This window comes from Populus euphratica, unplaced genomic scaffold, assembly GCF_000495115.2.
Source record: "Populus euphratica unplaced genomic scaffold, PopEup_1.0 scaffold424.1, whole genome shotgun sequence".
Classification (NCBI taxonomy): Eukaryota; Viridiplantae; Streptophyta; class Magnoliopsida; order Malpighiales; family Salicaceae; genus Populus; species Populus euphratica.
In genome coordinates this window covers 88,435-114,936 of record NW_011500311.1, presented here as the reverse complement: position 1 = coordinate 114,936, position 26,502 = coordinate 88,435, and the positions used below count along the sequence as shown (strand labels likewise).

Below are 26,502 nucleotides of genomic sequence, written 5' to 3'. Positions count from 1 at the left end.
ACTTAAAACAACATCTTAGAAATCTTCATAAATCCATTTTCAATTCCAAAACATACTCTAATTAATCTAAAAAATCAAAATCAAATCAAAAGCTATCTCTTCTACATCTTTGTTTCCTCTCTCTTCTCTCTCTCAATTGTTAGGGACCAAAATGTGACAAAAATGAGATATTGTGTTTGAAATGTAAATCTTGAAAACTAGAGAGACCAAAGTGTAAAAAAAACACATCTTCTGAACGATGCAAATGAATATTAAATTATAGTGTTTTGTGAATGTGTGAATAATGTTATGGAATACAGTGAAAAACGATTTTGTTTTGTTTTTTGTTTTACTTGGTTAATGGTTAATGTTAATATTCGAATATTTTGGAAAGGGACAGCCGCTAATGAATTAGTATAGGTAATTTCAAAAAATAGGGACATAATTGGAAATATTGATGAATTTATAGGAACAAAAAGGAAGTTTGCCCTTGCTATTAAAAAAGTGGAACTCTTAACTTCTCGTGGGATAGTTTAGCTGGTGGAGCAAAAGAGAAGATAATGGCAATGATGATAGGTAGAGCAGCAACCAGAGGTCCTCCTAACCTCAGCTCCTGTTCCCCATATAATCACCATCAATATAACCCAACAAGAAATAAGCTTACAATAATGGGTTCTAGCTTCCTCAACAACCCATGTTGTCTGCCCTCATCAAAAATTGCCAAGCTACAAAAGTTTGTCCCTGCACAGGCCTCCAATTCTCAAAGAGGAGGAGGAGGAGGAGAAGGGGAAGAAACCCCCAGTTTAAATGGCACCACCAGTGGTATCTCTCAGGTCCATTCATCACTTTCTCTCTCTCTCTCTTTCTCGATTTTAAACAAGTGCTTGCTTTTATCGAGTTCCTTGTTATTTTAGACTTGGAGTCTTCCTCCATAAACTAACAGTGGAGATTTTGGTTTAGTTTCATTTCTTGGTGCCATATACTAGGAGGCAAAATTAGAGAAGGCCATTCATTTCATTACCTTTCATCAGGTCTATTATTCTATCATCAATCCAAAACAAATGGAAATAATGGGCAAGGTGATATTGAAGCTGTGTCAATACACATCCAATCCAATTAGATTTTTGAGCCATCGTGTATCATTCAGGCAGACATTAGGGCTTAGCTCTTACTCTACTCAAGTTTGCAACCCCATACATATAACACAAATCCCATTTAGAACAACATGTCTAATATGGCTATGTTCATTACTGAAAGTATCCTGCACTAAATTCTATACCGACTGATTGGTTATTGGCTGTGTAATAACTAAACTTTGTGTAATGAAGTCCTTTCTCAGCAATCACCGACAAAGTAATAAGTTACTGTTGATTTGAAGATAAATTGCCAATTGCTTGGTATGATTTTAGATTATCGTAGTAGGAGATGATATTTTAAGTGTGTTGTAAATGCAGTCTCTACAACAGTGCATTGAGCTTAGATATCAGTCCTTTACAGCATCCGTTATGAAAAGAGTGGATGCACATGCCTTTAAGTTCAAATACTACACAAACCCCTTTTTAATGCTGAGCTCTTGTTTAATTTTGCAAACAGGAGGATTGGAACTATTTATTGAAATTGGGGGCTGGTTCTCTTGCTGGTGCAGCTGTAATAAAGTATGGAAGCATCCTTTTTCCTGAGATAACAGGACCAAACATCTTGCAGGCGCTTATTATGATATCAACTCCAGTCGTTGTAGCCGTTGTGCTTTTGATCAAGCTAAGTTATCAAGAGTGATGAACCACACTTTCTTGAGCACCCTGTCGGTGAAAGAAATGTACTTTGATCCATTTTTCCAGATAGTAATCCATGTCTATAAACATGAATTTGTACCTGCAACATTCTTGCAAAGGGAGCAACCACAATCCTCAAGAACAAATCGGCAAATAGTAACCACCCAAAGATATCAGTTGCTCTGAGGTATGTCATGACACTTGCCCTTTTCTTCTGAGGTGGAATAAAGTCGTTTTTGGTCTGATTTCCATGTAGTCTTTCCATCAGAGATTGCCCAGTGTCCCTGACCCCTCGTTTGCCTGTGTCTTAGAAAAAGTATTTTTACTTCAATGAATGAGCAGAGTGACTAGGGTCAATGTTTAATGAGTTCGGAGATTCAATTTCCAAAACTATACTGAGATATTCCAATTTCATCAGCATGATAAAAGAACTACCAACTTAAGTCAACCAATTAGCATTCTAGAGGAGTTCTAGTAATCACACCAAGGTCTTTCTTGTTCTTAGCAATCTGTTATGGCTTACCAACAATTCTGACTTAATGAGATTAAATCCATGGAAGTTTTGCTATATATGATTAAAACTTGAGTTCATGGGTTGAGATGAGTTTTGCCCAGCTAGCACCTGTTTGAACTTTGAAATAAGCTTTGATTCTTTATCTGGTAGTTTAGCTTCAGTTGCGGTAATCATAGACGATGCAGCAGTGGTCAGTGTATAGTTGATTCTACTTGTTCAATATGCCTTGAGAAACAAACTTTAGAACTTGCTTGATGGTGACCTCTTTAACTTCATGGATTACCTTCTTACCGGGAACATAAACCAGCCACGTTGTTGTATTGCGACTAGTAAATTTCATAACTTACTTGTAATCATCCAAGATTGGCTCTTCATATCAGTGCCAGGTAGAAGCAACAAGAAAGTTAAATGCAAATTTCGTTGAAGAGAATGCAAGTCTTCATTTATTGAATAACAATGGGGCCCATTTAAGCTGTGATGATCGATCATTCAAGAGAACAAAGTGCTCTCTAGTTGTATCGTTTTTCAGAATCTTCATATCTAAAGCTAGTTGTCTGTCAGTGAAGTTACGAAAAAAAGTTGTGATGATCATTCTTCCAAGCACCCCAAACCCTACTGGTGATTCATTACTAGTTACTAAAGGTAAAACAATCTTTCAGCTCCAATCTGCAGAGCCCCTGTTACATGATCTATTTCAAAGCTGCATGCTTCATGTTTTTCAGTAGTACCTAGCTTTGATTATCGAGTAAAGGCCTGGAAATATTTCATGGCAGGACGTCAGTCACGTTGTAGCATAAGAACGGCATCCTTAAAATTGAGGTAAGACACAGTAGTGATTATTTGAATTGGACAAGGCATCCAAATATAGCTAGAGTTTAGTCCAGTATGATATTAGAGGGCTGCAGCCTGAAGCTATTTCTTCCAACACCAATAGTAGTACACTACAACCTAACCAATTTATGATACAAATGAAAACAATGTAGTATGACACTATTTCTTACATGCCTTCTTTTTCTCACGTTGAAATGAAAATTAAAGTAGACACAATAGCTATTGTTTGTTGAAGCAACCTAACAAAAACTGAAGTTTTATGAAGTGCTGCTGAGGATTTATTAGTTGTACTAGGCATAGGCTCCCCGTCAATTGCAGAAAGATGTTGCACGGTCCTTGCTGAACCGGGTTCAGGTGTGGTGCATAAACCAATACCCGAATCGAATGTAGAATCCAGACCATCTTCAAAGCCACTATTAGCATCATAACACAATCCTGTGTTATTGTAAAGTTTAAGCTTCCTTCTCATCTTCCACACCATTTCTCTTCCAAATGGAACCGGCCCAGTTAGTTGATTGTCATTGAGTCTCAATTCACCAAGGTTTTTCAAGTCCTTGAAGCTTGTAGGAATTGAACCATTTAAGTGGTTCCCGTCAAGATGGATGACCCGAAGGTTTGTTAACCGGCCTAGTGACTCAGGGATTGGACCGTGCAAATTTGTGTATGATAGAATTAAAACCATTAGACTCTTCATACCATCAAACTCTTCACTAGCAAGTGTAGACCCCATTGGATTTCCTTTGAGAATCAATGCTTGGAGAGAGTGCAAGTTTCTGATGGATGTCGGAAGCGGCTTTGATAGCCGATTATAGCTCAAATCCATTAGAATAAGCTCATTTAGGCTACCAATTGACTCCGGAATGGAACCACTTAGACGATTTCGACTGAAATCAATTTTGATTAGAGAGTGGCAAAAACCAATGGAGGATGGAATTGAACCCATGAGCATATTCTGGCTCAGGTCCAAAACATTTAAAACCGGCAAACTTAAACTGAAAATTGAACCGGTCAGTTTATTCCCACTCAAATCCAACGATTTAAGGTCGGCCAGCCGGCCCAATGAAACAGGAATTGAACCGTTCAGATTGTTTTTGTGGAGATCAAGAACTTTCAGACGTGTAAGATTTCCTAATTCAGTAGGAACAAGGCCTACATGCCCGTTTTCCCTGAGCACCAACGTTTGCAAAGTTGGGCTCAGTTGCCCCAAAAATGAAGGGATAGGCTGTGGGTTGTCGCTAAAACAACGGTAAAAAAACAAAGTCTTGAGGTGGGGAAGCTTCATGATAGACTCTGAGATGTAGGACGTTGTCGGGTCGCATGTGGGGAAAGCAGTGTCATCAGACAATGCACCGAAGGACAATGAAACAACATGGTACACATTGTCCTTGTCCGGCATGCACTCGATACCGTGCCACCGGCCACGACAGACATCAGGGATATTGGTTGCCCAGTCGTTGCCAGTGGCTCGCATGATGTCATAGACCGCTTCTTGCTCATGAGCATCGGTCCGAGCTCCATTCGTGTTCATCGTGAACCCAGATTGCGGCCCCTCCACGAGGGCGGATTGGTTGCTAGAATCCGACACGATGACCGTGAAAGGCTTGGCGAGTGGTAATAGAAGAGACATGAGAAGTAGTGTTAGTGTCTGTGCTCGTGTATGGAAAAAGGTCAGCATTTTGCTAGGAGAGTGTAGTTTATGAAGGCTTAAAGAGGGCGGTGGCGGTAGGAAGAGGGATTTAAGGATTCAAGGAGAAGGGCAAGAGATATATATATAGAGAGAGAGAGAGGAGGACCGAAAAGACAGGTTGGTGCGTGGAGTGAGAAGGCTAATTATGGGGTTCACGAGAAAGGGGAGAGAACAGAAATTAATGCATGGAATTTTGAGCATTAATGCCTTTCACGGGATTTTTGCCCATGTTTGGTCTTCGCATCCAAGCCCTGAGCCGATCAATCCACCCACCCAGCTTTTGAGGTGGGCTTCACACAGATATACGTATCTCCACCGTCTATAAAAAAAAAAAAAGCTTGCGAGCGCGTCTGGCCTTTTTACATAGGCCAGGTGTGCAGCCCAAAAATCTAGGTCAAGAGAAGCCTAGCCACCTTGGCCCTCCTTTTCTTCTCTTTTTTTCTTTTATTTTTTTAGCTCTTAAAAATAAAATTCAATTTAAATATATGATTACTGTTTCAAAAGTCATTCAATTATTCTATGAAGAACTGCCGAGATAAATACAAAAGGAAATATGAAGCCTGGTGATGGGAATTCGCTCAAATATCGAGACAAGGGCAGAGCTTCTTAAGCATGGATGCTTGCATAATCTAGTCAAGAGATGCAAGCAGCATAGGTCATTTTGGGGAGAATCCTTGAGAAATGAAATGGGTCACAAAGAGCAGGGGACATTGAGCCCAGATTTTAAGAGAGAATGGCTCCTGGGAAATATGAAGCAGCACAGGTCATTATGTTGATGAATGTTTCAGATAGTCAAAATCTTACCATGGAATATGTTATTTTGTTCATTATTTTCAGGAAAAAAAAACACAAATTAGGCAAATCACAATTATATCAAACACGATATCATCTACCAATTGCGAACAATTACTTACTGTCAGGCCGACTTTTGGGCCGAGTTCGTGATCAACTGATACTGGTATTACTCAGTGAAGCAAGCTCTCCAAGCAATTCACGCTCTTTGATACTGGTAAACATTGGCATCACGTTGGAGTTAAGCTCGATTAAAGATGTAAATTATGTTTTGATGGCAAGGATGCAAATTATTAACACCAACATTTGATCATGAGAAAGTATCAAAACAAATGAGAAGATGAATTCATAACAACAGAGCTGCAATTAAGCACAATGTTTAAGCATCAGTCAAGCTCAGTAGCGTGTGGGTCTATATAAGGGTAAAATAAAACAGCTGAAATTACCCATTAATATATTTTTTTGTTGTTACCGGGTATCCTCTTACTCTTTTAAAAGATGAGACTAGTCCATTCAAAATTCATGGCTGCTTTTTCTAATAAATATATTTTTTGAAAATCAAACTTATATTTCAGGAATATAATAATATCTTAATCGTTAGAAAAATCTATTAAAATGCTGCAATGAACTAGATATTATCAGTTTTATACTAAATGTATGAGCCCCATCTTATCAAGAAATAGTGACTGTCAAACAAGTCAAATCTAAATTATTATTTTAACTCGAATCTCGAAGCTCAAAATTTACTTAGAAAATAAAAAAGTATAAATCAAGCTTAAATTCCACTGAATTAGGGATAATCAGCCATATCAATCATTATATGACTTATGTTATCAGGAAATAGATCACTAGGTCACCTTGTGGGAAAGGAACTTGTTTCCTTTTTTTTTTACATTCCGGTTTGGTTTTTTTTTACATATTTGTTATTTCAGTGGTGTATTATTTAGTCATCAGACTTGTAAGTTGTTTAATAAATTTAAAAATTAATCCTGATGCGTTGTAAATTAATCTAGATAAACTGAGTTATCAAAAAAAAAAAGAAAAGAAAAAAAGAAGAAAAAAGAGATCATTCTGAGCTTCAGACAAGCAGAGGCCTAAATCACGGTTAAAATCGGATTGGAACTGGAAGGAGCATATAAACAACAAACAGCATAAACTAAAGCCAAATATATATATATATATATATGCCATAATCAAGAAACAGTGTGGACATACTTTGAAGCTCACTTGTTCCTTCAACTGTTTTCACCTGTTTTAAATGCCAAAATCACAATTCAGTGTGGACATATTTTGTATAATGTAGCCTTCTAAACATTGTATGCTGACCAACTAAATATGCTGAGAGCCAGAACCAAATTAGAAAATTTTCTTCGCAAAGAAAAGAAGGAAAAGATGACAGGTTAAAATTGAGGTCTTTTAGCATAATGGTCTCTACCCTAAGCTAGAATCGTTCTAGATATGCATCTATGTGTATGCTACACCAATCCACTTGCACAATTATTGCTTTCTAAAATTTTCCAGAAAACTAATAAAATGGATGAAGTTGGCAAGGCCCTGTAGCTTCAGAATCTCATTTGCATACGTCATTTATGCAGAAAAGAAGATTCTAGCTCCAAGGGACCATCCTTTAATGTAATCTCAACATTTTATCAAAAAAGAACAACGTAAGTTTTTCTTCTTATGCATGTAAAACTTCCCTGTGAGCAAAGTTGGCTTGAGCTCAAATATTATCTGGGCAAGACCAACAGCTACTCAGGCTCAACATTGACAAACCACTTCAATAATCCAACAGCATAAGGTTTACTGTGAACAAAGAATAATAATAATAATAATAAAATTCCCACCTGCTGCTCTCTGCAAATTTACAACTCCTCTGAAATCTGGTAATTGTGTTGATTTTGACCAATAAAAAAGAGCATCTTCAAAATGGTTAAGAATGTGACAGTAAAAAAGGGCCACACTCTCCAATTGAGGTAGTTGTTCCACCACTAAGCGAAGGCGAAATTTTCTAATGTTCAAAACTTAAATGTTGTGTTATGTTGTAGCCTATTGAAATCTTCAATCTTCTTGCAGTGGTACACAAACTGAATGTTTTATCTGCTTAAATTTTCATAAATATGATAACTATCACGAGTTAAGCAGACCAGAAGTCGAAAATTAAGGCATGCATAGATTATTTTTAATCTGAGATGATAAAAATATGACCTTAACAACAATTCCCAGTATTGCATCAACATAACTGATAGATGTTGTTGAGATGAGGTTAATGCCATCTCTTCTGTTTCCTGTTATCTCTTCAACCTCGAGATACACATAAAGATCCCCTGGAGGGCCACTGCAGAAACCAAAATCGATTATTGATTTAGAATCATGTTCAGTGTGAAACCTTCGGAAGAGATATGTGTAGAAAATGTATCCCTTTTGAAGGAAAGTCCTGTAGAAATATTATGTAATCAGCTGTGATGCTTAAGAAAAACACGCAGAGATGAATGTGAGCTGAAGCAGTGGAAGGAGAAGGCATTCTATGGATTATTTATATTTTAAGATTTAGAAACTTTTATTTTTTTTCAAGAAACAAGTTTATTTCAACGATGATTTCAAGTTCCCTATTGTTTATATCTCCCAAATATACAGAAGGAAATCATTCAACGATGATTTCATCCAAAATGCATCAAAACTACCATGGTTTTGTTAGTGTATATGTTATTTTACCAATTACTTGATTACATGTAGGTGTATTAGCTTTGTTCATGTATATATATTTAATTTATTGATAAAAGCTTATTTATTTTTAATATTAATTAAAACTTTGTTCATGTATATATATTTAATTTATTGATAAAAGCTTATTTATTTTTAATATTAATTAAAAATTAATTAATAAATCTAGAGTAAAGATAAAGTTTTTGGGACAAAAATATTTTATAAAAAAAATTATAAAATTATAATTATAAGTTCCTATTGTATCAAAGCATTCTTAAATATTTATGTTCAAATGCTCTATCAAGATTGAAAATTAATTAGAGTTGTTGAGACCAATACATATTATGTTCTTTACTTTAAAAAAAAAAGAAGTTATTATTATAAAATATGGTATGAGAGATACCTAAAACTAATATGTAAGTACTTGTTAAATGACATGTTTACTGAACTGACCCGCATAAGAATTTCATATGAAGAGATTACTCATTCCTATGAAAAAACTTACGTTACAGTTGTATAAATAATTTTTAAATTTAATATCACTAAATTATCTTATATAAAAAGTGTTATATCCTAATTCTGCTACATGTTGTGCTAATAAATAGTAACAAATGAGTAGATATTAGATATAATGTGAACTATATAAATGTATTTAAATAATAAAAAAAGGATTCATCACCCTTAATAAATTAAGAAAAACATTTTATTTTTTTAAATAGTATTGATTATAAATCCCTACACAAAATAGAATGAGATTTGAAAAGAGTTTCAAATTTTATTAAAAAAATCAATAATTATTGTATTGAGAACAAATATAATATAACATAGTAGACACACTCTATGCTATAATGTTTAAATCAAAATATTATTGATGAAACTATAATAATTGTACTAATAAACTAGTCACTGAAAGTTTAAGTCATATTATATATAATTTTATTAATATTTTTTATACAAAAAAAAAAATTAAATTAAGTGTATAATGTAGTGCGAGTTCACAACTAGTGCACACTATAGCAATTTACAATAGCCAAATATTATTTTCATTATTTTTCCCTAACTTCTTCTTTTTTTTAAACTATAGATTTCTATTTCCAAATTAATGACCAATTTATTAATATTTGTTAAGGAAAGAGAAAACATAATAATAAAGGATCAAAGTGTAAAACAAGGAGAAATCCCATATATAATCTTAAACTAGAAAAAAGTTTTGTTCTTTAAATACTTTCCTTTCTCTTACTCTACGATCCTTTTAATTTTTACGATTTTAATTTTAGTTCAAATGTTTATTTTTTAACATTCCAATCATTGAGTTAAAGAGATAAAAGAAAAAGTCATCTAAAAACCCTAAAAGAGAGAGCAAGTAGGCAAATGACCATTTTTTAAGGATGAAACTTTTTATTTTTAGTGTAAACAAGTTTCATTTGATAAGATGTGTTTGATAGTGGTTATTATTTCCCATAAACTTTAGAAAAATAGATTGATTCTGTTTAATTTTTTTCTAGTTAATTGATTTTGTGATGTTTTGAAACTGGTAAGAGTTTTATGAAAATTTATGTTGTTTTTAGATAAATATAAATTTTTATGTCAAAACCCAATGATTTTTTCAGCAATTATAACAGTGGTAAGATTCTAGACAACAACTCCATAAACAACTAATCACTATAAGCAACTTGTCACCTTTTTAATTAAAAAAAAGGCATGGGTCTATGTTTTTTAATGTAAGGCCAAATGCGTTATATATAACTTTTTATTAATGGTTTTTTATTGAATTAGTTTTGTTTTTTATATTATGATTGATTTATTTTATATTTTTTTAGTTGCATGATATTTAAAAAAAATAATTTGATTTATTTTATAAAAATTAAAATTAAATATCAGTTGGTGTAAATCATTTACATTTGAATCTATTTTTTTTATATAAAGTTTAGCCTTTTGTTTTAATATTTACTTAGTATTAACAACTCCTTTTGATTTATCAGTTTATATGTGTGACCCTACCAATTCCTTTGAGTTTTTTTCTTGCAAACATATTCCAGTTCATATGTGTGATCCCTGCCAATGTGTGGCCCCTACCAATTCCTTCAAGTTTCTTTCTTGCGAACATATTTTCTACGCAGGATACTTAACATGTTAGCTTCATTTCTTAATTTATTTTACAAAGTGTAAATAATATATTTTTATTTTTCAATTAAAAAATATTAAAAATTATATTTTATATTTTATTTTTATTTATATTTTATAAAATTATTGCAATTTCAAATAAACATCGTAACATTGCGTTGGTGCTTGTTTTTTTAGTGTTATTTTTTTATATAATTAAATAAAAAAGAATTTCATAAAAAAAAGTTTTTTAATACAAGGGAGTTTATTATTCGTGTAACAAGTTTAGTAAATTAATTTGAGTTAATTTAAATCAATTCAATATATTATTATTTTAATATATATATTTTTTAAATTTTATTTTTATTTTTTTTAAATTAAACCATACTTTCACTAGTTATTAAAATTGCTTTTAAACAAGACAAGGTAACTGCATCATACCAGAACAACTCCTAAAAGATTTGATATAAAACCTAATCTAGATAAAAAGTTGAGTTAAAAAATTTTAAAATTGATTTGTTAGACCAGATCAGGTTTAATATATATATATATATATATATATATATATATATATATATATTAGTGCATATAATTATAAATATTTTACTTAGTAGTTGCTGTGAAAAACCTAATGGTTTTTTTTATGAGAAGAAAAATGAATTCTATTCACCGATTTTTCAAAATTCATCCAACTATCAGAAAGCCAAGAAAGTGTTTTTCTGATCGTAGAACCAATTTCTAATTGAAGATGAATATCTTTACATGTAAAAAAAGTTCTTTCAAATGCAATACACGTAAAATTAAATCCTATTATTATCTGGCAATATCAATGCATGGAGAAACATGCATTCGTTGAATACTTTGCAAGCATTCATCATTTCCTTCCTTCAAGTCATCAGTTCAAGTCTAGACTTGATGCGGATGATTGCATGAATACGGAGATAAACATATGAACTTGTGCGGGACAGAGCATCGATGGCTACTTGGCTTCAAGATCCCTAGCTCTTTTCTTCTCATCATACTTGATTCCAAAATCATGGTACAAACTACATTTCCAGGAAAGTAAGAACATGGAAAAGTAATGCACTCTTGTTCTTAGTTCTTTCCATAGAATGAGTTGGACAACAAAAAGTTGTCCCACAAAGTGACAAGAGTATCCATTTTTCCTGCAGTTTCCAATGCTAAACTATATTTGCAGCTAACTAACATGGTAAGTCAAGTCAATAATATCTACAAATCTTTACATTTCCACTAACTTTAGTTGGATTCTGATATAGATCTTTCCAGAGTGCTGATCTTTGCCATTAAAAGATCCTTACAGCTACAAAGCTCTTAAGCAGGGCCAGAGGCCAGGGCAGGCAGAATGGCTGGACCTTTTGGTAACTTCTGTTTTGCTGCTAAATGGTGTATCACATCCTGAATTCCTGCAAATGCCACTAGAAATTCTGCCGCATCACTTTGCCTTAAAACTTTCTTCACTGCCAGCTCTAACGCCTTAAACCTGCCAGGCACAAGTTTATGTACTTTTTGAAGTAAAGAGCACATATTTCTGGCAGTAATAACACAGTCTAAAAAACCCACCAAATGTGCCCATATCTTGTATCAGATATGTCTGTGTGTCAGTCTCGGGGATGCAAATACAATAAATTCTAGATGCAAAAACAGATATGAACCAAGCAAAGAAAATTCTTGTATCAGATAAGCTGAAAACTGCTACTCTATATTTTGCCAGCAGTATGACTGACATTTCAACAGTCCAACTATAAAAAGAACTGCCACATTTTCAGGTGTTTCATGTATTTAGGCTTCAGTTATGTAATCAAAGGGATAGAAAGTGGACCTCAGTTGCTGGGCCTTGGTAATTACTCTTTCTATCTTCTTGAACTCAGCTTGAATGCAACACAACGCAGTAGCACCACTTCGATGATTTCTGACAGGAGCAAAGGGAAGGTGAATGATACATGTAGCTTGAATCTCAGCCATTTCTTCATTTATTATCGCCTCCTCAATGCGTATTTCATGAGTAAGCTGTGCTAGGCGCCTCTCAACACCATTTGAATTGGATGAAGAAGATGACAGTGAGAATGATGAGGATTGGACCAGGGCATGGACGAGGTCTAGAATGCAAGAGGGCCGCCAATCCCCAAGCCAGGCCAGAGTGGTTAATTCATGAGGCAGCAACCATTTAGGCATGAGGAGCTTGGGAACATCCTTGAGCCTGGCTGGGAACATAGCACTGTCGTAGTTAGAAGGGAACCTATTCAATTGCTCTTCAATTAGCTCCTCAATTTTCCGACTTGTTTTGAGTTGTTTCTCTAGCCTTGCTGCTCTAGTTTTCTGCTCTTGTCCCCACGGACCATACTTTCCCCTAGAAACCTCTTCACCAAAAAACAACATTAATTGTCAGCTCTTGTGACAGGATCTATTTAATCAAAACAAATAATATACATAACTGGGTGACTCTAACCATCTGAAACGCTGAAATGCCAAGGTTTATTTTTTTTTATACATGTGGACTTTATCTTTAAAGTTATAGAATTTGTTTGATGGCTGCTCTCCTTGTTGAATCTGGAGAATAGCCTACGCAGGATACAGCAGAGTGTCTACCTCCATGCGATTCAGAAAATGGAAATCTTGACAGCACTTTTAACATGCATAATTGCATAATTTAAGGGTGTAATAATTTACAAATAAGTTTCACTTTCATCTGATGTGAGGCAGGTATCCTTGATTATTTAGGTGCCTTGTAAAAGCATGGAGGACCTAACCAGTTTCACTTAAGGCTAGAGGTTGCCTCTTCACTGACACCAGGTAATTGGACAAAGGAATTCATAGTAGTATTAAAAATTGCTGGATTTTCTCAGAAAATAACAATGTCATGCCAAAAATTATTGCGTGAACTACACAAAGAAAATGACAGTATTCTGGAGTCCAAAAGAAAGGAACAATTAAAGTTAATTTCCACCAAATTCTTTGCATCTACTATAAACGCTTTTCAATTCCCGTGTTTAGCAGAATAAAAGGGAAACAAAACTAACGGGGCTTTTACCTTTTGCACTCCTTCCTCTCTTGTGAAGCGTCATGCACTGTACTCTCTCAGATAGATGGCCAGTCTCGGCATTGTCTCCTTCTCTTTCAATGCCTTTGCTTTGCATCCCTTGACCTTCTTCTTGTAGTATCATACAATCTTTCGCTTCAAGAAAACTCCTACGAAATTTTTCATTTTGATGAGCAAGAAAAGAAGTTCTGGGACTAATCAGTTTCTTGGTCGTCAAGATTTAGTGCATCTTTCATCAAACAAAGGGAAAGCGAGAACTGGGGGGCTTTAAAAAAAAGAAACTAATTGGGATGGTTAAGAGTTAACATGGATTTTCTTTACATCGTTTTCTCAGCGACCAAACAGAGTATATGTGAGAGTGAGACCTTATATCTGTTCATAAAACCCGATCCACAATTTTCTTTTCTAGGAAATTGAACAGAGATAAGTTCATTGCTTTAATTTTCACATTCTCTTTTCCTTCCCGTAATATATTCCCGGCAACCAAACAGAAAACAACTCCGCCCTTTATTTTCCTTGTTTTACCAAGAGCCAAAAACAGGAAAGTATTATTAGATACTGCAATACATGAAAAAGAAGGTGCTGGAGCTTACAAGAGGGGTTGTGATGCTAATATTATCCCCTTCATTGTTTCTTTGCTTCTCTCAGTGCTTTCTTGGATATTTTCTTTCTATCTCTTTCTCTTTCTAAGGGTAAATCTTTAACTAGAAAGTTCTGTTTGCTTTTATGAAGCCAAGTCCAGCCTTGGAGGGGGGGGGGGGTGAGACAGAAGAAGAATTCAATAATCATAACTATATATATATATATATAAGCACCGAACCTATAAAAAAAATTCCGAAAATTACTTTGAATCTTTTCACTTTATCTCCGAGTTATCCATCCTCAACTTAATAAATTTATAATAATTTATTTTCTAAAAACTTTAATTAAAAAAAAATCAATAGAAAATATAGAAAATATTTAGGAATCACTGTCTTTTTCTCACTAGAAAAGTTTTTTTTTTAGTTAGTGTTTGACTGCTATATATCTTATATATAATTTCAAAACAAGAAAATAACTATGTCACGTGTTTCCATTTTTTTTTAATTTTAAAATAATAATCAAATGCTAAGATGTGAGTAATTAGGTTTGCATTTCCCATATTCACATGTAGCTTATTCTATGGGATTTTCTTTTTAAATGGTCTTTGATATCTTCCAAGCCGTTTTTCATACTAAAATTAATTCTTTTTTGTAATAAAAAATTAAGAGTTTATTTGTTTTTGGATTTCAAAAACACTTTTAAAAATATTTAATTTTTTGTACTTTGTTTTAAAATAATATTTTTTAGTGTTTTCACATCAATTTTATGTGTTGATATTAAAATATTTTTTTTTAAGTATAAAATATTATTTAAAAAAAATACTTTAAAAAACAACTATTATTACACTTTTAAACACATACTAAATCTCAAAAAATAATATTTTTTTTGATAATTAAAATGAGTGTATTTAATTATTTGGAAACATTGTATTTTTAATGCTTGTTCATCTACCTTAGAAAATAAGTTAAGATTGTTTGGAAATAAGATTCAACTCGTGTTTTTTAAAAATTTATATTTTTTTATTAATTTTTTTTATATTTTTAAATAATTTTAATATACTAATTTTAAAAATAATATTTTTTAAAAATATTATTTAAAAATATTTCTAAACAAAAAATATTTTAAATCATAACTGTTAGAATAAATTCTAAATAAATTCTAGACTCTTCCCACAATTCCACACAAACTTCAAAATTGATATGTTCAAATTAAATGAATCTACTACCGGATGAACACCTGGTGGCTACAACACAGGAATACAAATCATGTTACAAGAATTCATTCAAGATTGATGCAGTACAAAACCTGAGTTTTGAGTTGAATATATTAACTATCATGTCTACATGCCAACCTAAGCTATTATTTTAAAAAGACATTGATATTATTTTAAATATCCAATGAATTATTGATTTCGCTTGCTTTGTCTAAGATTTATAATATTACTTTAAATTATTATTAAAATAGTATTTGATATTATATTACTAGTTATTTTTTAAAGTATTTTTTACTTGTAAATATATAAAAATAATATATTTTTTAATTTTTTTTAAATTTATTTTTAATATCAAAACATTAAAATTATTTAAAAATATTAAAAAATAATAATCTTTTTTTTTATAAGACAGTCTATGAACACATAAACACACACGCCCCCAGTCAGGGGGAGGAGACCGGAAATTATTGCATCTGACCTGTCTTGGGAGTGCAATCCCTGAAACAGCTACTTCTATAATAAGAATTCATATTATATACATCTTCACTCTTCGGCTTAGTCAAAACTCGCCATTCACATTAAAATCATAATATGATTAAATTTATGAGTTCATACATTTGATCAGTTTAAGAGATGTCTCAAGAAAGAGGGGTTTTTCAAATGTAAAGATATGATATTTAAGAAATCATATTATATATAAACTTATTTTTTTTCGAAGTTAAAAAATTATATTGTATAACGTAAAGTGTAAATTTTTAAATTAAAAAGATAAAATAATTTTTTTTAAATTATAATATAAAAATATGATTTTGTTTATTTATTAATTGAAAGATTTTTATAAAGACTATAAGATCTCTAAATTATATAAATAATCATTATACCTTTATGTAATACATATATATTTCATGTATGATATAACATTTCCAATATACATTTTTCTCTCCTTATTATCACTTTGTTTCCTATATAATATTCTTTTTTTATTTTTAATATATACTACATTTTTTTTAGTACCTTACAATAATTATCTCAAAGAATTATGAAATTACAAATCTCATACAAAGTTTTGAAGATTTAACAAAAACCTCTTCCACCTTTCGAGAAAATACTGCTACTTTTTATATCCAAAATTCACTTGATTATTATTTAAAAAATTAAATAAAAAAATTTAAAAAATATAGAAAAATATATAAGAAAATAGAACATGATTTTTGTAGTACATCAACAATATAAATTTATTATTTAAGTTCTTCAATTTTGTTCCTTTTTAATTTTAAAGCATGTTAATTTGGCCTCTTACTTTTCTAAATTTTACTATCTTGCTTTAAAAGAACTTAAGGATTTTAAAATTTACATGCTTAACTTTTGATTTTATATATATAAAAAACATGTTTAAAGATATGTTAACTTTCAATTAAAAAACAAGGAAAACAAAGCTTTTTAAGATGAATGGCTGCTTACTTTATTTAAATAATAAAAATAACATTAAAGAAACTTAAATCACAAAAATGCCAATATTGCATATTTTACCTTAATATATAGTTTTTACACTAGTGCTTAAAAAATATTATATGATGTTTTGGTTTTATTTTTTACTTATATTACTCATGACTTTTGATTTTAACTATGCAAGTTTTTTCATGTTTTCAAGTTATGTTCTTAATAGTACTTTTAGTTCAAACAAAAAATATGACAACATATTACCAAACACTAGAGTAATTTTTCTTACATCACATCATTTCATTACTAACACAATTTAATATATTTAATTTTACAACACAACGCAACATAATTGATGCAGGAGGGTTTCTTTATTAAATTATTATTTTTTAATTATTTTTATTTAGTTTAAAAAACTTTTTATCATTTATGGTGCTAGTGTTTTTATTATTTCTATTTAGTTTATGAATTTTTTCGTCCTTAGTTATTATTTTCTTATTTAGTTCAAGAATCATCTTGTTTAGGAATTTTATTCTTTCTTATTTAGTCTATGATAAGAATTAAATTTAACCTTAAAATATTTATGATCAATTTTGTAAAATTAAATATATTTTTCAAATTATATATAGTTAAAATTTTACATAGAAATACTAAACATATAAACTATATTCTGGTAAATATTGTTGGCACATAATTGTCCACAACTCTGGCAGATGATTTTCAGTTTATGACACATTCTTTTTCTTTCAATATACTGGAGTCTTGTGGGGTTAATTTCATATCTAAATCACGTCACATATCTCAGGCTTAGGGCAGAAACTATGATTTATCTTTTTCTTACGAACACTTCTGCAACTACTTTCCTTGTCTTGATAACTCAGTTTCCCAGCTTGGGAAGGTCTCTTTTGGGAGAGGGCATCTGACTTTGAGGAGTCGATGAAGTATAAGAAGCTTACTAATGCAAAGATCTGGTCTGGACCAAATTCCTAACTGTAAATTTACACTTTGCTGATCCCCCGCAACAAACAGGGCAAATGTTTATGTGGGTTTTCAAGTGCAGTTAGATCTAACCGGAATCTTCACTGATTCAGATATTCCGTCCTCACTTGTGGCAGAAGATTCACGGGAATGTTGTCATGGATCCATGTCAGGTCTTGGATCAGGAGCTGGATGCTTTGGAAACTGAGACTGCAGGAAGAAACAAACAATCCATCCATGGAAAAGTTATAAAATGAACAGCTCCTGTGCAGACATTCTGCTTTTTGCTGAGCATAGATGGTCCATGTCAAAGCCTAGTCTTGTGGCCAAATCTCCAACTGGTTTGTTTTCCTATCCTGTGTTCATGTTTCTCACTTTCATCATTCCATGCCTTTTCTTTTCTGATGTAGATTAAATCATACTTTTATTTCTATTGAGGGGTTATGATTTGGCAACCGGTTTCCAGGGTCTAAACCTCTGCAAGCTCAAGCTATGAATAAAATAAGAAGGAGCAATATTCATGCTGGATACAATATTTCTGTGGCATATCAGTTGATTAATTTTTGATAAAGCTGTCGAGCTCTTGTGCTAGTGGTTTGTTTTGGTGCAGTGCAGTCAAGCCCAGCTTTGTATGTCTTGAGGGAGCGGATAAGGAAAGGATTGCATGCATTTGTATTCTTCAGAGCCCACAGAACCATATTTATCATCCCAGAATTATGAGGAAATCTTTAGCAATCAGATAATATGGTTTGTTGATGATAAGGGAATCTCACACCAAAACCCATAAACGGTGCAATCTACGTATTCAATCCGAGAGCTGTTTCAATTTGATTTGAAGATTAAAATTAAGAATTATTATTCTTAACATAATTTATATAATTATTAATAAATTTTTTAAAAATATTATTATTATTAAAAAATAGTAATAAGAACATATTTGAGTTGGTATGGCCACACCTCGTGAACTAAGGTATAGTAGGAATGCCAAATCTAAATTATTTATGTTTAAATAAGTTTAAAAAATAATATTAAAATTAAAAAACTTGAATGTGTTATGAATGTGTTATAGACGAACCCTAGAAGCTTGGGTCTAGCATGGCCGAACTCAGTAAGTAGAGTCTTACAAGAAATATACTATACCTAAATAATTTGGTTCTAACATATAATATTATATCCAAAAAAATGAATCTTATTATTGTTATTATTATTATTATATTTTAAAAAATTATAGATTTGATTTGAAATATAAAATTAAAAATTATTATTATTATTAAAAATTATTGTTATTGTTGTTGTTATTTTTTTTTTATTAATATTATATATATATATAATTATTATTAAGAAAATAATAATAAGGTCGTGACTACACTTTATGAACTTGGATCTGATAAGAAATATTATATCTAAGATATTTGGATCGGACACCAAACCCATATTACTTGGAAATGGAAAAGGATGCATACACATGAAGCTTCTCCCAAAGAGAGTTTTCGCTACAAATCCTCAAGTGAGATCAACTCTATGCAGAACACGTACAAAAAGAATAAAGAGACTATTAGGATCAGTGAGAGCTGCCAAGGAATCAAAAGTTCAATTTGGATTGAAGTAATATTCATTAAAAGGAGGAATGCTCATGACATCAAACAAACCTGTGCGAGCACTGTTGAAGAGGCCATACAAGATTAATCATTCCTCCAGCTTTCTTTAGAGGAAATCTGACAAATTCTGCCAACTGAGAAAAAACAAAGAGAAAATGAAATTCTATTCGAGGGAAGAAAATCAAGTAAGAGAAGATCCATTTAACATGAGAATTTACTCGGCATATACAAGCAAGTAATACTACGAACATCTCTTTAACTAAACTAGTTAGATTTTAAACTTATTTTTTAATAACTGTGAATTCAAGTTTTTTTAAGATTATTGAAAATAAAATTAATTAAAATATATACAAGTTAACCGGAAAATTAATTAAAATATATATAAGTTAACCGGATATCCATAATAATAATAATAAAAAGAATATACATCTAAATTTTTCTTATCAAATAATTAACCATGAGAAACAAATACAGAGTCAACGAAACAAACTTGACTTGACAGGATAGTTGTTGTTGATGATACATGCTACCTGCAGACTCTTTTATGACTGGAGATATGATACCAAAACTCATCAGCCAATCTTTCATCTCTTCTTTGGAATCCATTTCCTCATCATCCCCACAACTACTTTGAGAGCTCGAGCCTGGCAAAAGTCTCTGCCTGTTCTTCTCTGCTACAATGACCATACCTCTTTAGCCTTATTACACCTCATAACATAAAGCCACAGCCAAACCAGAGTGCTAAAACAACAACAGCTAAACTCAACATACTATACACAAATCAAAACATAGCTATTGCAGTCCTGTTACAAAGCCAGGCATTCGTTAAATATTCACTTCTTACATAATCTAACCAGTACAACAGCTTCCTCTACTGCCCTCCTTCAATTAGTACAAACGAAGATAAACAAAGAGAAAAAGGAAATTCACACACTCACTCTTGGTATCTGGTAATTTACCTGGAAAAAAGAAGTCCAAATGTGCGCATGAGGTGTATTAAATCCTAGATTGATACGTATTTGTATATATATATATATATATATGAAGAAATAACTTTCCTATTTATCCACTCTATATTTTTCCCATTCTGTATCTGAATTGTAACTATATATATTGCCTCCTGTAGAGAAGAATAATACAGAAAAGTAATATTACAGAAACCCTATTGTTTACGTCGTATTAGAGTAGACTTAATTCCAAAGACGTCTGCAGTAAACAAAATCGAATACAAACCTCGAATCCCTTCTCCTACAAAAAAAAAAAAAAAAACCGTATCAAGTTGTTGTTCTTATTCTACGAAACAGAATCCTCTATATTTCTAAAACATAACTCACAAGCTATTTTGCTTTCTTCTTCATCTGGTATTCTTTTTCTTCTATGGCTGCAAACTTGTCAATTGCCATTGTTTTAACACCAACACAGCAGATTATTATACATCAAGATAATATTGCCTTCCCACGTCCTTGATGAGACCAACTATTCATTATGGTCTCAACTCATGGAGATTTATACAGGGGCTCACAACAAAGCTGGATATCTCATGGGAGAAACAACAAAACCAGAATTTAGAGATCCTAATTTTGGAACATAGATTACTGAAAATCACAGACTAAAAAGTTGGCTTATTGACGCAATCAGTCCAGCATTAATGCAACGATTTATTTGCCAGTCTATAGCCAAAGAAACAGGGGAGGTTGTATAAAAAATATTCTATGATGGATTAGATGAAACCTATATCTTTGAATTGAACCAAAGATCTTTCTCTATCAAATAGAATGGTCGCCCCTTATAAACTTACTAACACGAACATGTTGCTATATTTCAAGAAATTGATCACAGAGCGAAATCTCAGGAAGGAACAGTTGAAGGGGTAATTCAGTTACACTCCACAATGGCTAGGCTTAGAGTTCATATTTTTTTAAGTGGACTTGATTCTGAATTCAATCAGGTTTGTAGTGAAATCTTGCTCAAAGATCCAAAACTTGATTTGGAGAACACATACACATATGTTAGGAGAGAATGCCAGCAAAGACAAACCATGGGAAGCTATCATCTAATCTCTGAGAATTTAGCTATGCTAACCAACACTCTCCAAAAAGGATCATTATATGAATCAACCAGTAAACAAAACACTCAATTATCTAAAAAGGTTAACAACTTGGTCTGCGTTCATTGTGGGAAAAAAGATCATTCATAATAGCAGTGATATGAGATTATTGGCTATCCAGAGTGGTGGGATTTCTCAACGAAATCTCGAAAAAAGATCTTTACAAGAGCTATGACAACATCTACAGAAGATCAACAACAACCTATAACAAATATTGCTCATCTTGGTAAAGTTGGTAAAGTATCTATATTCCGTGCACATTATAAGGATAAAACTTGAATTGTTGATACAGGTGCATTTGCACATATGACGAGAGACGTTAGACAATTACAATCCATACTCCCTTCTTCTCAATCAATTATTTCCACAACCAATGACAATACCTCCCCTGTTACTGGGGAAAGATCTATTATTTTGTCAAAAACACTCACACTAAATACTGTCTTTTTTGTTTCATCTCTTGAATATAATCTATTATCTGTTAGCCAAATTACATCCACTCTTCATTGTACTATAACATTTTGGCACTCCTTTTATGTATTTCAGGACATTCTAACCTGGAAGATTCTTGGTTATGGTGTTAGACGGGGCAAACTCCACTACTTGGAACATATAATAGAGAATAAAAAATCAGTCAGGCAAATCATATTAGTAGCAGAAACATGGCTTAGACAATTATATGGTTATGGCATCATAAATTAGGACATCTTTCTTTCAGTTATCTAAAGAAACTACATGTAGTACTCTTTTTTGGTATTAATGAATTGGATTTTCATTATGATACGTGTGAATTGGTAAAAAGTCACTGTATCTCTCATTCCCCAAGTTTGAATAAAAGTTCAAAAGTATTTAAGGTCATTCATACTGATGTTTGGGGTCCTGCAAAGGTTCCTGCAATTTCTAGCTCTCTTTATTTTGTGATTTTTATTAATGAATGCACGAGAATGACTTGGGTATCCTTACTTGTATATAAGAATGATGTGTGTCTAGCTTTCCATACATTCCACAGAATGATACAAACTCAGTACCAAAAATAAATTCATGTGGTGTAGTCTGATAATGGCACCGAGTTTGTAGCTGCATCTTTTAGGAACTTTCTGCACAGTCATGGAATTCGCCATAAGACCTCATGCATCTATACTTCACAATAGAACAGATTAGCTGAGCGAAAAAATCGACAACTATTAGAGGTAGTGCGTGCTTCCCTCTTTGGTATGAACATGCCAAAATTCTATTGGGGTGAGGTTATGAAATTTGCTGCTTATATCATCAATAGAACACCCTCTCGAGTCTTAGATTTTCAAACACTCTTATAAAAGTTGTAATCCTTACTCCCAATTCCCCATTTCCCCAACCTTGAACCCTGAATTTTTGGTTGTATTGTGTTTTTTCACACCCCAAAAATCTTACTTAACAAACTTGATCCATGTGTAAAACGTTACGTCTTTGTTGGCTACTTTGACCTTTAGAAAAGATATAGGTGTTATGATCCCTACACCCGCAAAGTCTATGTGACATTGGATGCCTCCTTTTATGACCTCGTACCTTATTACTCTAGGGGAGTCTCAAGCCATTCTCTTTAGGGGGAGAGCTTCAGTAACGAGAATGAGGATTTGATGGATAAAAGAAGTGAGGAGTTTACCCAGTTAGAGGCTCTGACGGATAAAGTAAGTGAGTAGTCTACCTAGTTAGAAAAGAATGGACAATTGAATCCATAAGATTGTGATCACAACACTGATGCTGAGAGTGATTCCACACATGAGGCTCTACTATTTCTTGATGAAGTTGCATCACCATTTGAGTTGCCCCTGTCTATACCATTACCTGAAGAATCATCCATGAATGTTCCTTCTTAGGTAAGTCCTACGATGAGAGAGTCTAATGAAACATATTGTCCTACAACAAACCCAACTAACCCAACTTCTAGATATCCATAAAGGATGAATAAGGGAATTCTAAAAAAAAAATATGAACATGATCTTACAGTCAAAACCAAATATCCAATTAATAATTATGTGTCCTTTCATAGGTTGACTTGTTCATATACACTTACTGTTAATCAACTTTCCACAGTTTTTATTTATAGTAATATGTAGGATGCATTGGCTAATCAAAGATGGAGAAAGGCAATGAATGAAGAGATGAAGGCTCTACAGAAAAATGTTACGTGAGAACTGGTTCCGTTGCCCAAAAGAATGAAGACAGTTGGATGCAGATGGGTATTCACTATGAAACTCAAACTAAATGATAGTTTTGACAGGTATAAAGCCCGACTAATCACAACAGGATATACACAAAGGTATGGGATAGATTATCAGGATACCTTTTCACTAGTAGCCAAGATCAACACTATTCATATTCTTATATCTATAGCAGCAAATCGAGAATGGCCTCTGCAACAGTTTGATGTTAAGAATGCATTTCTCAATGGTGATCTGGAAAAGGAAGTCTACATGGAACTACCACCCAGAGTTACAACAACTTAGGTAAAGGTGAAGTCTGTAGACTGAAGAAGTCATTATATGGACTGAAACAGTCACCTAGAGCATGGTTTGGGAGATTTTTTACTACAATAAAGGAGTTTGGCTATAAACAAAGTAACTCCAATCATACTTCGTTTATAAAACATAACGAAGGAAGATAACCACTTTAATTGTATATGTGGATGATATGGTCATGACAAGAGATGATCCACGTGAAATGAAAGCATTATAGGTATCTAGTTACTAAATTTGAAATGAAGGATCTCGAACACCTTAAATATTTGTTAGGAATTGAGGTGGCAAGGGCAAGGCAGGGAATATCTCTTTCACAGCAAAAATATATGATAGACCTTCTAACTGAAACTGGAATGCTTAGTTGCAAACTAGTAGAAATGCCTATGGAGATGAATCATAAGCTGGGAATTTTTCCAGATCAGGATCTAATAGACAGGGATCGTTACTAGCGATTAGTTGGAAGGCTAATTTACTTATCCCATACTAGACCTGATATAGCATATGCAGTAAGCGTGGTGAGTCAGTTCACGCATGCATGAAGTAAAGAACATATGGAAGCAGTATATCGAATCTTACGGTACTTAAAAGGTTCTCTAGGAAGAGGATTGTTGTTCACAAAAACAATATTTCTAACATTGAAGGATATATAGACTCTAATTGGGCAGGAGATTAGACGACTAGAAAATCTACTTTTGGTTATTTTACATTTATAGAAGATAATCTTATCACTTGGAAAACTAAGAAATGGAAAGTAGTAGCAAGATCAAGTGTTGAAGCTGAATTTCGAGGGATGACTCATGATGTATGTGAATTGATATGGATAAGGAATATATTAAGGGATTTAGGGATTAAATATACTGAACCTATGAATCTATTCTCTGATAATAAGACAGCTATAGCAATTGCACAGAATCTTGTTCGATATGATCGCACTAAATATGTTGAGGTTGATCGTCATTTCATCAAGAAGAATCTCAATGGAAGAATCATACAATTTTCGTTTATACAATCTAAGAGTCAACTGACTGGTGTACTTACAAAGACAATTTCAGAAAAAGCATTTCATGATAAAATTGACAAGTTAGGCATGATAAATATCTACGCACTAACTTGAAAGAGTGTGTGTGCATGAGGTGTCTTAAATCTTAGATTGATTCGTATTTGTATATGTATATATAGGAACAAATAACTTTTTTATTTATCCATTCTGTATTTTTCCCATTCTCTAAATTGTAACTATACATATTACCTCCTGTGGAGAAGAATAATATAGAAAAGTAATATTACATAAACCTTATTGTTTACACCAAAGCAGTGTGTTTTTGATTGTTTGGGGTGTATGGTAATTTAGTTGTTTCTTTTTCTGCATAAGAAAAAATGGAAAGAAGAAAGAGAAGTTGTTCCTAGATGACTTGCTTGATTTTCAATAGGTGACTGGTGAGGGAGATGATAAGTATCTAATAGGTACAACTGAACATCCGTTGTGTGCATATCATTTAAGTGATTGGATTCATCCTACACAGTTACCAATCAGGTTATAATAATTGTCTAAGGACTACTGTTTTTTTTTTTCAACAATAACTGTGATTGCTTTTGTCTCCCTAATTTCTGTTTTTCTTAGATATGCTGGGTACTCAACTTGTTTCCGTAAATGGGCTAGTGCACATGGTCGTGATATACTATTAGCATTTTTAGGGTTCATCAATTTGAGAAAGTGGAGCATTTTTGCATTACCAGCCCAAATGGCAATGAATCTTGGTAGGTACTAGAGGAAATGATTAAAAACTCTTAGGAGTTTTACCAGGAGGAGTGGTAATGTTTTTTTTTTTTTTCAGTCATCTGTTATGCATATTTTCCTCTTATGGACTTGTGAGATAAAAATCTAATTGCACTAGGCCATTTTTTCAATTCCACATGGTTTAGTGAGTTGCTGGATGTTTACCTTTGATTGAATGCCATGATTGCAAGGTGTTGGGAATTCTGGCTCCCTATACGCGGACCAGTGGTGTTCATGATCATTTGCTCATCGGAGGCCAAGCTCACTGACACACAATATTTAACGTGGTTCGGCAAATTGCCTACATCCATAAGAGAGATGAATATTATTAGAGATAGAGAAAAAATACAACACACGGAGGAGGATCACATTTACACAACTCCCATCTCTCATTGCTACATAGGGTAGCAGTTGCATAGGGCAACAGGGCTGCTGGTGGTAGCCCTTCCTTCTTTCTCTCTTCTTCTCTTCACTTTGCTTTTGCTCTCTCTCAATTTGCTCTCTCACGTATGCCTCTATTTATAGGTATCCATGACAACTTCTCTTGCTCTTTTGTCAACAATGGTGGTTGCCAAACTTTAACATTTCAGAAGGGCTACTGCATTTCTCAATGGACGGTGCCGTCCATTAATGGTTGTTGCATGATTAGTACTTAAAAGTGCATTTTTATCAAGGTTTTATATCATCATTTTGCACTTGAAGTATCAATAACTCCTTAACTAAAATATGTTTTATAATAATGTATCTAATAATATAAGATACCTATAATTTATGGTAAATGTCTATTTTTAATGCAGGTCTACCACATAAATGAAAGGATTGATTGATGAATTTAAGAACTGAAATTGAAAGGATAAAGAGATGGCAAAA

At 32.7% G+C, this 26,502-nt stretch overlaps 3 protein-coding genes and 1 long non-coding RNA gene across 4 annotated transcripts in view; 1 reads left to right on the top strand and 3 right to left on the bottom strand.

The window, feature by feature from the left end:
• Nucleotides 1-488: 488 nt before the first annotated feature.
• On the top strand, nt 489-2,199 carry LOC105113501 (homoserine O-acetyltransferase). Its single transcript, XM_011009699.1, has 2 exons — nt 489-812; nt 1,573-2,199. Exons 1-2 carry the CDS (start codon nt 540-542, stop codon nt 1,753-1,755), a joined length of 456 nt encoding a protein of 151 aa, XP_011008001.1. The 5' UTR covers nt 489-539; the 3' UTR covers nt 1,756-2,199.
• Nucleotides 2,200-2,987: 788 nt separating this feature from the next.
• Nucleotides 2,988-5,085, bottom strand: TMM (Leucine-rich repeat (LRR) family protein). The gene has a single exon (XM_011009698.1). It carries the CDS (start codon nt 4,769-4,771, stop codon nt 3,281-3,283), a length of 1,491 nt encoding a protein of 496 aa, XP_011008000.1. The 5' UTR covers nt 4,772-5,085; the 3' UTR covers nt 2,988-3,280.
• A 6,600-nt stretch (nt 5,086-11,685) lies between these two features.
• On the bottom strand, nt 11,686-14,071 carry LOC105113499 (seed dormancy control protein). The gene is made up of 4 exons (XM_011009697.1): nt 14,033-14,071; nt 13,431-13,588; nt 12,222-12,759; nt 11,686-11,882 (listed from the first exon to the last, which is right to left on the bottom strand). The coding sequence occupies exons 1-4, from the start codon at nt 14,065-14,067 to the stop codon at nt 11,714-11,716; spliced, it is 900 nt and encodes a 299-aa protein (XP_011007999.1). The 5' UTR covers nt 14,068-14,071; the 3' UTR covers nt 11,686-11,713.
• An 8,262-nt stretch (nt 14,072-22,333) lies between these two features.
• The window catches only part of LOC105113498 (uncharacterized), a 9,005-nt gene continuing 4,836 nt past the window's right edge, over nt 22,334-26,502 (bottom strand). Inside the window, exon 3 of the long non-coding RNA XR_839979.1 lies at nt 22,334-22,343. This is a non-coding gene — a long non-coding RNA (uncharacterized LOC105113498). The remainder of the gene's footprint in view (nt 22,344-26,502) is intronic.